At 36.3% G+C, this 16,203-nt stretch overlaps 1 protein-coding gene across 2 annotated transcripts in view; it reads left to right on the plus strand.

Moving 5' to 3' along the window:
- Positions 1-2,582: 2,582 nt before the first annotated feature.
- The window catches only part of LOC128988038 (U5 small nuclear ribonucleoprotein 200 kDa helicase), a 41,816-nt gene continuing 28,195 nt past the window's right edge, over positions 2,583-16,203 (plus strand). For both annotated transcript variants that reach the window (XM_054409225.1, XM_054409217.1), the window contains exons 1-11: positions 2,583-2,738; positions 5,146-5,309; positions 7,407-7,578; positions 7,800-7,992; positions 8,354-8,508; positions 9,798-10,047; positions 10,958-11,296; positions 11,537-11,730; positions 12,141-12,296; positions 12,749-12,919; positions 13,535-13,705. In XM_054409225.1, the coding sequence (XP_054265200.1) occupies positions 2,694-2,738; positions 5,146-5,309; positions 7,407-7,578; positions 7,800-7,992; positions 8,354-8,508; positions 9,798-10,047; positions 10,958-11,296; positions 11,537-11,730; positions 12,141-12,296; positions 12,749-12,919; positions 13,535-13,705 (2,010 nt within the window). In that variant the 5' untranslated portion in view covers positions 2,583-2,693. The remainder of the gene's footprint in view (positions 2,739-5,145; positions 5,310-7,406; positions 7,579-7,799; positions 7,993-8,353; positions 8,509-9,797; positions 10,048-10,957; positions 11,297-11,536; positions 11,731-12,140; positions 12,297-12,748; positions 12,920-13,534; positions 13,706-16,203) is intronic.

A 16,203-nucleotide genomic window follows, 5' to 3' on the forward strand; every position in this document is an offset into this window, starting at 1 on the left:
AGCCGACCAACTAATTCTTTTCAAAAAGTCAATAAGACAGTAATAATTTTTTGAGTACATTGCCATTGCATTTGAGTAGTAGTCTAGTACGTTTTTAATGTTTATTACATATAGCTTTTAGAAACCTGAAAAATCGTGGGAACAATGCCCCTCTCGTCGCGAGTAAAAGATTTTAAAATCATATTCATACAAATATTTGATAGACAAACGCTCAACGCATAATGATGTACAATTGTGTTTGTAGAGGGGATCCGAGATGATCGAAACAGGGTCTAGTCACACTGGGTCACCATGGTGGCGACACCGGTGGCGACACTGGTGGCCGGTCAAAATGTGTATGGACCACCAGCTCAGCCACCAGTGCAGCAGCTGCAGCCACAAAGTTCACATTTGGACGTCGAAGAGGCAGGTGCTTAGCGTATATTTTTTTTGAAATTGCGAAAACATAGGATAAAACGTTGTTTTGGGGGTCGGGGTCATCCATTTTTAAGAGATAGAAGTACCAGAGGAACTTTTTCATCACTACCAGGACCCTAGAAATAACCCTGACAAGTTGTACACTTACTCAAGAATGAGTGTTTTAAGTTTTGATGAGTTTCTGGGACGTCTGAAAGATAAAATATCAGCACAATCAATGAGACTGCGGGACAGCATACCTCCAGAAGAGAAATTGCTAACTAACGTTGAGGCAAATTAAATAAAACATAGTTAATATACCATTTAGTATATATACCCGCTGGTAGTAACCGGTGGCGCTGCCACTCGCTCTAATGTGAACAGTCCGATAAGAAACCATGGTGCGACGTGGTGGCGCCACCCCGACGTGGTGTCTTTGAAAATCGCAACCCCGAGCCACCGCATTTCTGGTCGCGCAGCCAGCTGGGCCATCAAAGCTCAGTGTGAAGATGTCCCATTTAATCAACACTAATGTAACGTAGCCACCATGGTGTCGCTACCGGTGTCATTACCATGGTGGCCCAGTGTGAAGGGGTCCTTAAAACATCTATGGGCAATGAGAAGGGACCGGAACGAGTGTCGTGTTCTATGCAAATGTACAACCAGTCTTTTCTTTAGAATATAAGCTCTGAAACAAGTTATACCAGCAGAACCAGCATAAAACCAGCATCGTGTGACTGATTCTCCAGCTGCTAGAAACACTCGCATGAGCTGGTATCTCTAGCCCCTGGAGGTTTTAAACGGTTTAATATTACAAGCGCTTGAAGAGTCACTAGCAGGTCACGTGATCACCCAGCTGTGGTCTCTAGCGCCATTCCAGCTCCGTCTGACAGTATTGTGCTAGTTCTCGCAATAAGTAAAATGAACTTTAATTTATTTAAACTAATCGTAAATAAATTTAAGCTTTCATGTTTAGAAATTTATTCACGCATTGCTAAAATTTTCTTGTTTTTACGATAGCTAAATCTCACATTATTTACTAAATGCATTTGTATTTTTTTTTATAGATGAATGATAAAGTCCTTTTGTTATACGCCTACCACAAGTTATTCGATTTTAATTAGTGTTTATATATTAAAATTTTATTATTTCCTTGCATATTTTACTACTATGATGGCTGATCTTAGACAAAACATCACTTCTAAAGCCAACAGACGACATTATTTTTGTTAACTACACACTCAGTTCCAATTACATCACCAGACTTGTAATCTGTAGCGCTGGTTCTCCAGCTTCGTCTGACAGGACTTCTAGCGCGCTGGAGAACTATCAACTAAAGCTGCTGGTTCTCGCAGCGAGAACCAGCAGCTGGAACCAGCTCCGTGTGACAGGGGCTTTACTGTACACTAGCAGTGCCAGGGTGGGGCTGATATCAGATCATTCTGTTATATATTGTAGCAGCTACATAGAAAAGGACGGCACATAATAGAATAGGGATTTTTTAGCTGCCAACGTTTTGTGTGGGAACACAGATCACTTTGCAGTGAAAAATAAAAATATCCTTCAGCAATCCCGCTCTTCATTTGGGTTAAAATGTGCACCTGGTATGGTTTCCTCATAATAATAGCATTGACTATATACCGAATGATGTATAGTCAATGATAATAGAATGATAGTGATCATGGTTAAAGGAAAAAACATAAGTGTGCTATTCCCGTAATATGCTGACGTCACCAAGATTGCAAACACCATTTTTCACCATTAATTTAGAAAAAAAATTAAAAACTATAACAATCAGATCAAAACATAATATATACTTATATGGCAATACAATGTGATGTTTTGTTTGTAATCTGGGAGACGTCAGCATATTACGGGAATAGCCACGGCCACCTTTAACTATGAATAGCACACTTATGGTTTTTCCTTCCACCATGGCTAGTTATAATAGTTAATTAATCAATTATTATAGCATAGATAAAACATGAGGAGTATGTTTTATCTATGATTATAGTCAGTAGTCAATGTTTATTTAGAGCAAACACTTAGTACTAGAGTGTGTTGTGTTGGCAACACTGGTGAAATGGTCGAAAGTGGAGTGGACAGTGGAGCGGATCGAGTTGGGTCGTAATTGATGCGGCTGGCTGTCTGTCTGAGGATTGTTTTTCTTCTTCTTCACTTCAACATGGTTGTCGTTTGATGTTTGATGATTTCTAAACGATGTCAAACGTTTTACAGCGATAAGTTTTATTTCGTGTGATATTAAGTAGTTTAACGTAAAACAAAATAAGCCTAGCATGGCTGACGCAGCGGCACGTCAGCTCCAATATGAATACAAAGCGGTACGTAACCTAGCATACAACTCAACTAGTAAAAAATCCTCAAACCTTCCGTGTTTCGGAGGTTATGCTACCTAACCTAGCCAAGTAAAAACTAGGTTTTTTATTAAACACTGAAGGTTTCTCTATAGAATGCGTATACCAATTTCACCATTGGAGATGCATTTTGTTAACTGTTAAGTTAACTTCAAGTCTACGCTAAGCGTACTTGGTAACACCATATTACAACACCTAGCCTATCTTACGAAATAAGCTTGCCAGTGCCAATATTTTCGTGTATCTACCAATAGCCTAACTTACATGCCTACGATCACAGAAAACATACTACTTTAACCCTCCGAGTGTCACGTGTTTTGGCCTTAATGTCAGCCTATTTTTTGCTCATTTGCAAGGTTTTATTAAAACTGATCTGAGAAGCTTAAAAACAATGTTAATTATACTGTTCTATATACCATTTTGTTTGGAAAATCTTGGGCTTCAATATTATATATAAAACATAAGGAAGATTTTTTAAAAAAAATTTTTTTAGGTAAAAAAAATGTATAATTTCGAAAATTAAAAAAAAAAAAAATAAGTTTGCGCTCAATGAAATTGTATAAATTATAGGCCTATAAATATTTGAAAATAGCCACTTTGTTCTAAATTTTATGAGGATTACAAATATATAATAATATAAGGAAGTAGATTTGCAAATAAATAAGTTATGGGCAAAAATCAGATTTCAGTACATAGCGTTTAGCTAAGAATGCATAGCCCAACCATAGCTAGGAATCTGGCTGATAATTTACATCAATATCACTACCTACTTCTTCAGGATCATCAACCAGCACTTCAAAACCACTTAAATCTTCTTATAATGCACCACGTATATCACTACTTTTGATTTTTAACACTAAAACAATGATAAATGTAATAAAACACATCAGTCATCGGTCCGAGGGTAACCTAGCTGTTTACAAATACACGCACGTCAGCTCAGTCAGCTATCTGCTACAATATTTTCGGAACTAAAATGAATAGTGCTTAGAGACAGACCTCTGGAGAAAGCTTAGAATATTACGGAAAGAACGATACCTAACTCAATCCAGTACAGTCCGATTCAGTTAGTCATAGAGCCTTCGCCGTAAACAGTGTTCGCGAGTCGCTGTAGCGACGCACGACACTATACAAAGTGCGTTACGCGTCGCTGCAGCGACGCATGACACTCGGAGGGTTAACCCAGAATGCCAACCGCACCTAGTAAAAAGCGTTAGGCCTAAGTACTTTGAGAGAGCTTTGTCTGTCAGTTCGTAGGCAGCGCCACCAGCGTTGCTATGCTGAGTGCATAGCACCGCTGGTGGCACTGCCTACGAAGTGACAGGTAAAGCTCTCTCAAAGTACTTGGAACACTTTTTACTATGCGGTTGGCGTTCTGGGTTATAGTAAAAGTATGTTTTCTGTGCTACGATCTACTAGCCTAATGAAGGGGATTTAACATTTTTGTGTCCCTCATATAGGCTAGCAACTGAATGAGCCAACTTAGGCCTATTAAGTTAATAACAAACCACAACCCTTTAAGTAAGCCGAGTGTTCTATGCATAACTTTAATCAACATAAATTCCCTGGTGTTAATTGATAGCCTAAATCAAATTGATAGTATGTACTTAGGCTAGGCATGGAATAGGCCTAACACAAATTTACTTTCATCCTTGAAATTTCAGATTAGGACTAGGCTAGCATAAAATCTGCTAACTTGGGTGATAGCCTGGTTAACCCAGATTCATATAACTTAAGTAAGTTAAATAAGTTAGGCATAAGGTAAGGTGTTGAGTTATTTATTATTCTTTTGGAACAATAATAAGTTTCTAATTATCGAAAGGGTAAACTTCCATAAGTGGGGCCAAAAACAACCGAATGAATATATTGATCGAATTACCGATTGTTTCATTTGATGTATCAAGTTTGGTTAGTTAGAATAACCTAATCCAGCTTAACTAACCGAATTAAATAATTGATATAGGCTATCGAATAATCAATACGATATTTTCATTCGGTTGTTTTTGGCCCCACTTATGAAAGTCTACACAATCTAAGTTAGCACAATGGAAATATTTCCGGTACTTCATAGACCCTATGCCTTAGCCTTACATGGCTGTTGGTGGACAATTTTGCATAAGTTAACTTATAAGTTTGAACTTAGGCCTACATTATAGATAAATTAGTTTGCTACCCCAAATTAATTTATTAACATATCCTTCCTCATTTTTTATCCTAGGATGCAAGGCTTATTGTAGGCTGAGACAGAATTATCACATAAGTTTAGCCAAAAGTCATGTGAGCCAGAGGCTCTGTGCTCTACCTCTAGACTAGCTTTCTTCCTTCTCTTGGAGTTATTTTACTTTAATTTTATTAAATCGTCATAATTTTCTAGAATTCAAACCTCGTACTTCAAGCCGATGTTCGTCTTATTGAAAGGAGAAGTCGAGATGAAGCAACTGGAGAGGTCGTCTCTCTTGTTGGGAAGCTTGAAGGGACCCGAATGGGAGATAGGTTTCAAAGAACAAAACCTGTTAAAGCTGAGGAAAGAAAAGTCAAGTGAGTTTACTTATTAACACTCATTTTTGCAGTTTCTTTTTTTCTAAAATGGCTTTCAATAAACATGTACGTATAAACATTGATCATAGTTGAGCGTAGCTCACTTTCCCTCACTTTGTAACTTCTTTGTAAGAGCATCAGAATGTAATGGCTTGACCAATTGATATGAAATTTTGCCAACAGCTAAAGAATACTGAGCACAATGTTTTGGTAAAAAATATTTTCAAATTTCCTTCTGGATTTTATTTTACGGGTCACGCAATTTCGCTTGTTATTTTAATGTAAGTTGAAAGAAAAATTATATTGGGTTTATGACATATGGGTTTATCTCGTTTTATTTAAATAAGATAAACATATGTTAATTGTTTGTAACTGTTTTGTTTACATTTCAATGTTTACTTTCATCCTAGGTTAAAGTTAGTTTATCAATGGAAGTAACAGTTTTGCTATATTTGTTTTGAGCAAGGGTCAAAGACCACGTCGTAATATTGGTCGTCGCACCAATAATGCAAATATTGTAAGGGAGTGGCGTCGTGAACAAGAAGAACCAGATGAAGCAGTGGCGGAAGAAGCTGATAATGATAGGCAGTTAGCTAATCAATTCCAACATGAATTAGATGCACTACAATTTTATACTTGCACTAACTGTCATCGCCAACAACTAACAGCTTCAAACCAATCACCGATTTGTTCGCGTTGTCGTTCAAATGCAACTAAATTCACGGCGTTAAATAATATGGATGTGTCAAGTGTCCCGAACGAATTAACTGACCTGACGATTGTAGAACAAATGTTGATTGCACGAGTACATCCTGCTATGCCCATTTACAAAGTACAAGCAAATAGTCAGGATGGCCAGTTTCACTACAAAGGTACAGTATGAACTATCAGAAAAAATTTGTCATCCTTTAGGACTTAAATAATATCGGGCAAACAAACGGTGAATCTGTTGAATGGGAACATATTGTAGGGTGTTAGCTGCTTTAGCCATTGACAATCTTTAAATAATGCTTCGCTCATTTATGCGTCTAAAGTGTAACGGCAGACCACCCTAGTGTAACTTACTGTTTGATACAATTTCCTTAAATAACTCATAAGAGTCTTAACTTAGGCCTACTTCAATCCACTAAGTTGTAGCTGAAAATAGGTGATTTTAATTTCACCAATTGCTATCTATGTACATAGTGTTCAGAATTGTTACCATCATCTAATTAAATCAACTGATAATATTAACGTTACTTTTGTATTATACGGAGGCCACTTATTTTACAGCGCGCTGCGGCGGTTTAGGTTGGGTTATCATCATAAATATGTTTGTAGGACTTTCTGCGTTTTGTTTTGTTATGAATCAAACGTTATCAGTCGGTCGAATACTTTTGCCCGCCAAATACCCTCCACGTAGGCCAAGGTCAGGTCATTGACTGGAGCGTGTGCATTATCTGTCACCGCCTGTATCTGGGACAATGTCCCGAGTGATGAATCATCTGGTATCGTTTGATTAATAAAAAATTGAGGAAAGTCCTACAAACATATTTTTGATAGGTAGGCTTAACCCAACCTAACGTAACCGCCGTAACACGCTCTATATATACTTGGCGGAGTTCATGGGGCAGCTAGGGTCGGTGACACATTCAACTCAATCCTCGTCGACATTGCTGCCTTCTTGGAGGCAGAACTCAAAAGCTGCTAATGTTCTTTCCAATTATGTAGTTTTTTTTTGGTCTCTGGTAAAAAAAGTCCTTCTAAAATAATTGGCCTCCGTATGAAAAAAAATTGCGGATATTCATGGGTTTTAGTTTTAGCCTATTTATTATTTGCAGTTGTTTCGTTTTGTTACTGTTAAATTTGTCTGTTATTGTTTTTTATTGCTGTGCAACCAAATGCCACCTTAGGCATAAATGGCCAGGGAAGTGAGTGTGTGAGTGTTATTTTGTAAATGCTATAGGCCTAATATTGCCTAAAGGTCTACCTAAGTAATTAGTAAACAGTAACTTCCCTAATTATAGAATCACTACATTATACTTTGTTTTATAGCCTATTATTTTTTTAATCTTTTTTTTTCTACAGTTGACAAATAATTTTGATTGCATTTTTTAGACGTCAAAAGAGAGATGAAGCTCAATATGACTTCACACGTATGAAGGGGGCAACTCTGCTGTCAGAAGGTGTAGATGAGATGGTAGGCATCATTTATCGACCTAAGACTCAAGAAACCAGGCAGACCTATGAAGTATTGTTGAGCTTCATACAAGAGGCTCTGGGGGACCAGGTATGATAATACACTTAAAAGTCAACTTTTACAAACTTAGAAAATAAAAAACTACTTTTTGAAGTTGAAGCAAATAATAGTCGGGTTGATTACAATAAAAAGTATGCTTACTGAGCATTATTATTAAATTGGTTGATTTTGTTTAGGTACCTAACCTATATTATTGAAAATTAAATGCTTTTTAATTACAAATTTATATATTTTACATTCTTAAATTCCAGCCAAGAGACATTCTTTGTGGGGCAGCAGATGAAGTTCTTACAGTATTGAAAAACGACAAACTGAAAGACAGAGAAAAGAAAATTGAAACAGAATCTTTGCTGGGAGGTCTGACAGAGGAGCGCTTTGCCTTGTTGGTTAACCTTGGAAAGAAAATAACTGATTTTGGAACAGAGGAAAAAGTTCAAACTACAGGTAAGTAATGGCAACCCACAGCTAACAAGAAATCATAATATCTTAAGTTCACACATTAATTACTAGTAACATTAACTTTAATTCAATATTCCTAACTGTGTAAAAAATAGCAGCAGCCTATTTTTGATCAAGTAATAAGTTGTTTAGAATTTTTCTTTTTGAGGATAACAGGCATACCTGGATAGAAGAGAGTCCAATCTTGTACAAGAAATACAAAAAGTTGCACTATAACACAAAACATTAGAATATTTCACTGTCACTGACAGAATTTTCGACAAGGAAGGTATGAGTTGAAGATAGTTGTCTTCAGCTGAGATGACACATTTATAACTTGTTCTAATTACTTGATATTTTTTTTTAGATGAGAATATTGATGAGACGTATGGAATCAATGTTCAGTTTGAAGAGTCAGAAGAGGAAGATGATGAAGATATGTATGGAGAAGTCAGAGAAGGAGAAGAAATGGAGGAAGAAGGAGAAGAAGCAAAACTGAACACTGCTATCCATGCTGAGAATGTAAGTTACAGCTAATCCAAGACAATTAATTGTTTATTATCATATGAATGATGAAATTGGTCCTTTTTACAAGTGTTTTTAGATCGTCACGGCATTTCGCTGTGCAGTAGGCCATAGTGCTTAGATACAGGGGCTTAAGTAGTCTGTTGAATCTCACCTGCGAGCGCTAGTGAGTCCACTTGTCCCGGGCGGCCGATGGTGACAAGTTGTGGCGTAGCTGGTGGGAGGGCTCACCTTATATACAGTAAAACTCCAATCATCCCAATCAAAGGGCACCGCACTCCATTTAGATAATTGAAAATTCGGATGATGGGATTTTTACCGAAATTCTGAATCTTTTAAAGAAAATAGGCTGAGTCATGTCGACCTTTTATTACCATTCTGATCACAGAACGTGTCCTGAAACTATTTCACGATCGGAGAATTAATGCTTTTGTCGCGACTGCGGACGATTTTCTGTGACCGCGGGAGACGATGATGGTGTCAACACGACCGTGGAATATATTTAACATTTTGCCACGATCGCAAAAAACTATGACGATTGGGGTTCTAAAGTATACAGTGTCAGACTTCAGTATAAGTTTACCACATTAGTTATATGAAAGGGATTGCTCATAACACCTGTTTTGCTTATTTTCACAATAGCCCAGAATGACTTTTATCTTCTTTGGGTTTTCTTTTATTATTTATGGACATATCCTGTAATAAAAATATGTTTCATAAAAACACAAATAAATAAACTTAAAAAATACAAACTAAAAAAAGATATTGTAAACCAATTCTTGTATCAACTTAGAGACAAACAACAAATTATTTTCAAAAAGGGAAACATTTAGAAATAACCGAATGAATTAGTATAGGTGCGATAGCTAGGCTATATAAGTATTTAAGTTACTTAGCATTTACTGGACTTACTTAATTAATTGTAGGAGTTCAATTGATTCCTAAATAGATGGCCAACCTCAAATTATTCTTGGCTATTTTTTCTGGTGTTTAGGTAAAAAGGTGATCAAATTCCAATTAAAACTGTAATTAAGTTTTTGCAGCTCATCTTGCTGCTAGAACACATTCTTTGCCTGATAGGCTAGAAACAGCTGCAGCACATTGAATCCCAACTACCCTCTGAGAAATTTGAAATTTTCATAAATCGGTTGCAACATCATTAATAATATTAAAATATATAGGTAGGCCTAATAGCAAACATACAATTTAACAATAAAGCTGATAAATTATTAGCCATTCCACAAATCACAAATCATTCAAATTTTGTGCATGTATAAATGTTACAGTTGGGAGGAGGAGAGGAGACAGGCAAGAAAGAGAAGTCGCTGCATCCGCTGGATATAGACGCTTACTGGCTGCAGCGCAAGTTGAGCAAGTTCTACGACGACGCAATGGTGTCCCAGGCAAAGGCTGCAGAGGTTCTGAGTATCTTGCGTAACGCTGGTGACGACCGAGATTGTGAGAACCAACTGGTCCTCCTGCTCGGCTACGACTGCTTTGAGTTCATCAAGGTGCTGAAGAAACACCGTCAGATGAGTAAGTTTAAAAATTCAAACTAGTGCAATGTAGATCAGTATTGTTAGAAGATAAAATAAATTCTAGTTTAAACATCCTTTACAGGGTGTCCAGCCAACCTAGAAAATGGGAAAATCACAAATTGTACGTGAATTTTGATGACTGGGAATAAGTAGCCTATGTTAATTATTAAGTACGGTAATTGAGTTTTGTACAGAACTGATAAATTAAAATGTAAAAAAAAAATAGCCGATTATACTGCCCAAAACCACACAGATTTTTCTATTTTTGCGTAGGCCTATTTGAAAATCACAATCCTGGGAAACTATCACGAGTTAACAAACGTTGCTGTGATGGCAAAAAAAGTCACGAGTGGTAAGATAATCACTGAAGATCATCGCGGATGTTGTTGCGATCGCAAGAAACATTCACGGATTTTGCTGCAATCGTGTGAGAGGCTTACAACGTTACAGAATGTAGTAGACACCCTGCCGGCCAAGGTCTCGAGAAATCATAAAAAAATTGCCGCGATTGAAAGATATGATCCCCGATGTAGTTTGGGTTACAAGATATTAGCCTATCCTGTAATACGCGGAAGGGGTTTTAATAGACTAGCAGGTAGGCTATAAACAAGAAAGTTTTCCTTTTTTTGAACGACAAGTTTTTCAAACATGCAAACCTGGAATTGTCCTTAAATTTTATTTTGATGGGACCCTGGACACCCTGTTTTTAACTTTTTTTAGTTAGTTTGGTTTAATGGTTGTGTAGGCTACTGGATAAAGTGAGATACATTCAACATGAAGTAAATATTCTGAAAAGGACTATAAATTGTAAACATTTAATATACATTTACTGACCAGCTCTAAATAGGATACTTATAATACATATTACTATTTAAATCTACCCCAAATAAACATGTGTAATGTTACAGTCCTGTACTGCACACTGCTGGCAAGCAGTCAGAGCGAAGTGGAACGGCAGAGGCTGAGAGATGAGATGACCAGTGATTCTGGTCTGTCTCGTATCTTGCGGCAGCTAGAGTCTGTAGAGGAGGGGGAGAGAGCGGACGGAGGAGACAGTGCGATGGCTCGTGCAGCGCGGCGCAAGGCTGCAGCTGAGGGCGACGTAGCAACACTGGGCGACGGCGGAGTCGTGCCTGGCTCTCGGCAACTGCTTGACCTGGAGGATCTAGCCTTCTCTGCTGGCTCACACTTCATGAGCAATAAGCGATGTCAACTACCAGATGGATCATTTAGGAAGCAACGGAAAGGTACGGGTCTCAAATTTGAAATATACTTTATCTTTTGGCATTGATTGTAATCATAATAGTACGGTATTAAAAATGAATGAAGTAACCTAAGAATGTCAAAACATTTTTGTCTAAATGTTTTACTGTGACGCTTACCTTTTATACATCTTACCATATGTTGTATGCTGTGCAGATGGCCAACAAATAAGCACTTGACATAGAATGAAAATCACATTTTATTATTAATACACTTATTTTCAGGGTATGAAGAGGTGCATGTTCCAGCTCTAAAACCAAAACCATTTGGGCCTGAGGAGACTCTAATTCCCATTGATAAGCTGCCAAAGTACGTCCAGCCAGCATTTGAAGGCTTTAAAACTTTGAACAGGATTCAAAGCAGGCTCCACAAAACTGCCCTTGAATCAGATGAAAATCTTTTGCTTTGTGCTCCAACGGTATGTTATACTTAAATTCTACTTATTTTCTAAAAACAACCTGTTTGGTGGTTTTTTTTAGTTGTCTATTAATGATTTTTGAATTACATCTGTGATCTTTTTGTCCAAATGTTTACAAGGCTAATTAAGAAATAGTAATGAACGGTGGAAAATGCAATGAAACAGCAATGAATCATCGATTTCCTCAATGAATCACTGTATCAAAGGTCACAAAATTAGTAAAAATAACTGACAGAATAGTCAATGTTTTAATTTTTTCGATATTCATTTCGCTATCTGGTGTCAGTCAAGTTTTAGCATTCAAAATTTTATGTTACCAAATGTATCTTGGATATGAAAGTCTCAGAAGCTGATACCAAACTGTAGCCTAAGTGTTTGATTGGTTGATCTAAGTATAACACTATTGCTAGGGTGCTGGTAAAACCAATGTTGCCCTGCTGTGCATGATGAGGGAAATCGGCAAACATGTCAACTCTGACGGAACCATAAACGCAGACGAGTTCAAGATTATCTACGTTGCACCCATGCGATCTCTTGTGCAAGAAATGGTCGGCAACTTTGGCAAGGTGTGTATCATGTTAGTAAAGGTAATCCAAAAGTTTAATACACTGGATCCCATTGTATGCCCTCCTAATAAAATATATTTAACAATCATGCTGAAAAATAAAATAATATTACAATGTTTGCATTGATTCAAAATAATTTAATACTACTTGTCTAGACGCTACATTTAATATCTTGAAAGATTAAGTAGGGTTATGGATATTGTGTTCCTAATATTGTGTTTATTAATATTTAGTTATTTTTACAGTTATTGTTATAATTTTCTACCACCTAAGTGTGATTAACGCTGTGTGATTAAGAGCTCATGACATTTTGGGATCAACCCTCAAATATGTTATCATACTGGTTTCATAGGGGATGTTAAGAATAGTAGCCTATTTCAAAACTCAACATCACCAACAATGAACTAAATAAGTAAACAGTTATATTTATTACTCTGTGGTAAATGTTGCAGAGACTAGCATCGTACAACCTGACAGTGTCAGAACTGACAGGTGACCATCAGCTGACTAGAGAGCAGATACAGGCTACACAGGTGATTGTATGCACTCCGGAGAAGTGGGACATCATTACTCGCAAGGGTGGTGAGAAGACATTCACTCAGCTGGTGCGACTCGTCATCATTGTAAGTTACGTCTGACTGTTAACTAACCACTAATAACTTATATTGGAGATATTGGCAATTAGAAATATATAATTAAATTTATAAGTTCAACAAGGCCTATAATCATTTTATTTTATTCACTAGTGCTTTCAGAAACTATGTTTCCATCTTCAGTGTACTAGTGCCTGAAGATGGAAACATAGTTTCTGAAAGCGCTAGTGAATAAAATGAAATAATTATATATTGGCCTTGTTGAACTAATAAATTTAATAATATATTTCACTAACCACTAATAGTTGAATTCCACTATTATAATTTAGTTTTTAGCTTTTTAAAACATACCTAATCAACGAATAAATGTATCATAGATCATAATTGCCTTTTAAAGCTGGAAATTTGATTAATCCAATTCTAAAACATAATTCACAAACAATTCTAAAACTATCAAATTACACAAAACCATAGAGATATTCAGTGAAGTGATATGCCTACAGCGGAATTGGTTTCACCTTCACCTCCAAGTTACACAAAGTCATATTAACAGAGGAATGAAATGCTAGGGAACATGTCAAACTAATACATGATAATCTCTTTGTAGAGTTTGAGCAGTTGTGTCATATATTGAATGTTTATCAGGATGAAATCCATCTGCTGCATGATGAGAGAGGACCTGTGTTGGAGGCTCTTGTAGCCAGAACTATCAGGAACATTGAGACAACACAGGAGGACGTACGGTTGGTCGGCCTCAGTGCCACTCTGCCCAACTATCAGGACGTCGCCACACTGCTGCGCATCAAACCTGACTCTGTGAGTTACCACAACATATACACATACACAGTCCCTACTGAGTAGGCCTAATAGAAGAGTTAACCTCCAAAATTTGATCTATATAATGTTCTAAGAATTTCGTTGCAGAAAGGAATATTAGCAGGTTTATTTAATGGCTTAAATATGATGATTGAAAAAATATGAAAATACTCAAAAACACAGTAATTGGTCGACTAATAAGTCCCTTCATCTATTAATTAGAATCTCTTATCTGTGTATTATAACGATGAAAGTAAAAGAAAAAGGTGTGTACTATAAAATAATTAAATTACACCTAAGAGAAGAAACTCTTAATTCAAAAAACTGAGTGGTTTTTAGTTTCAAAACCAATCACCAAAATATTTTATCAACCCAATAATCTTGTATAGGCTATCTCAAAATCCTTGAAAACAAAACCATAACTAAGAAATTTTAACAAATAAAAACATTTTCAACTGCCGGTGATTTAATAGCAGTAATTTACCTGCAGTATTTGTAAGTGATAAAGGTAAGCTGGCTAAAGCTTGTGTTTAATAGATTCAATATTAAATCCCCCAATTGTGTTATTATTCAACTTTAAAATAGATTGACTGGTTTAGTGTTAACAAACTTAATTCTAATACGAGAGTATTACATGCTAAAGTTTTACTTTTACTTAAAAGAAAGATTTAGTTTAGTACCAAGAAATAAATCACACTCCTTATAACAATATTCCAAGTATAATCACATCTGGGGTTTTTATTTGGCATAAGTAAATCTATTACCGTATGCTAAATCCCAATGGAAAAAGAAAACAGACAGGATCTCAATTTCTTTAAGTAGTAGCGAAAAAGCAAAAAATCGTTGTCAAAAACCATTAAAACTTATATGATTTTGTTTGTATCATATTTTTATCTGCTGTCATTGGTGAGTGTAAAAGTTAAACAACTTTTTTCTATGACTTGAGGGAAGAAAAATTCACTTATAAATTATAAAATGTCTCTTTACGATATTGTTTTAACGATAGTCCCACGGTACTAATATCAAAGTAATCAAATATTTAATATGATTTATTAAAGTCACTATTAACTTAGTTCTTCATTAGACATGTGGAAGACATGCAATGCAATTTGTGTTGTAATGGAATTAGTTTTAACATACACGTCATACCACTGACAATTAAAAAAGGCGTGGTCACCTTAATTATGAAATAGAAGGTCATATTGTGCATCCCTATTTGCAAAATGTAACAGGTTTTCTGCTTAGAATGATGTTTAGTTCATTTGAGATCCAATAAGGCTATTTTGTATTCAAACATCTCTACTTTCTTAAGATGGACATCCCAACACAATCTGAAGTAAATCAACATCATAAAGATTCCATTGAAGAGCTAATGAGAAGGATGATTCAACAAGAAGATGATATGAAAAAGGTTTTGTCAAGATTGGAACCCCTGCTCTCTCACAACCCTGCAGGATTTGAACCTACAAGCCAAGTTGAATCAGAAATAATTGACAAAACTACAACGGTTCATATTGATGAGCATGATCATTCACAGCCTGATGGTAACTATTCCAAACAGATGGATGTTGCACCAGAATCTGAAGTACTCCAAGATCAAACAAAATTTAACAAAGAGATCATGAGAAGTGTGACTCAACTAGAAGATTCCATGAAAACTGTATTGTCGAGCTTGAAAACCCTGCAGTCGCACAACCCTGCTGAACCTAAATCTACAAGGCAAGTTGAATCTGAAATTGTTAAACAAACTAGTAAGGTTTCTACACACGAGTGTAATCGTTCACTTTATGATACAAACTGTTTCCCGCTAACCAACTTTCAAGAGTTGATTCAGTCATTGAGTCTACCAGGCATGAAGTTTCTCGTAGGGAAGAACCAGTCTTGGTTTCATACTTGCTTGTGGTTGTTTGTTCACACCCTTGCTTTATTAACAAGTTTTTCTCTTATCAAGATGGAGTACGACAGTTGGCAAAACTCGCCCGCTTATAAAGTATTTTCGACCAATGTAACTTATGTCAACGAAGTTCCATTTCCTGCAATAACTGTTTGCTACCCACCAACTCTTAACGTCTACTACAACTACTCAGGGATTCTGGGGAAATGTTTCCTGTGTGACAACAATGTTTGTAAAATCAATGAAGAATGTAGCTCCGATGAGATGGTGACTCTTGCTGTTTTGTTATTGTTTTGTCAAAAGTTTAGGGCAAATAAAAGAGTGATATTATTAGATACTATGAGATATGACCAATTTTCATCCTACCTTGGGCATATTCTTGATCTTAATGACGTTCACATATTCCATAAACGGAAAGGTGGTTTTAAAAGGAAGCTGATTAAAAGATGCGATGGAAACGAATGCCAAAAGTTCTTATCGCCCTTAGGTTTGTGTTTTACTATCAATGGTCTCCATCACAAAGATATTTACAAAGAAAATGTTGTTACTTATTTCCCAATGAAACAGTATTCTTCCCCTGGTTTTCATTACCTAGGAAAACACT

This window comes from Macrosteles quadrilineatus, unplaced genomic scaffold (assembly GCF_028750875.1).
Source record: "Macrosteles quadrilineatus isolate MER2022 unplaced genomic scaffold, UCM_ALF_1.0 Scaffold_1__1_contigs__length_201487025, whole genome shotgun sequence".
NCBI lineage: Eukaryota > Metazoa > Arthropoda > Insecta > Hemiptera > Cicadellidae > Macrosteles > Macrosteles quadrilineatus.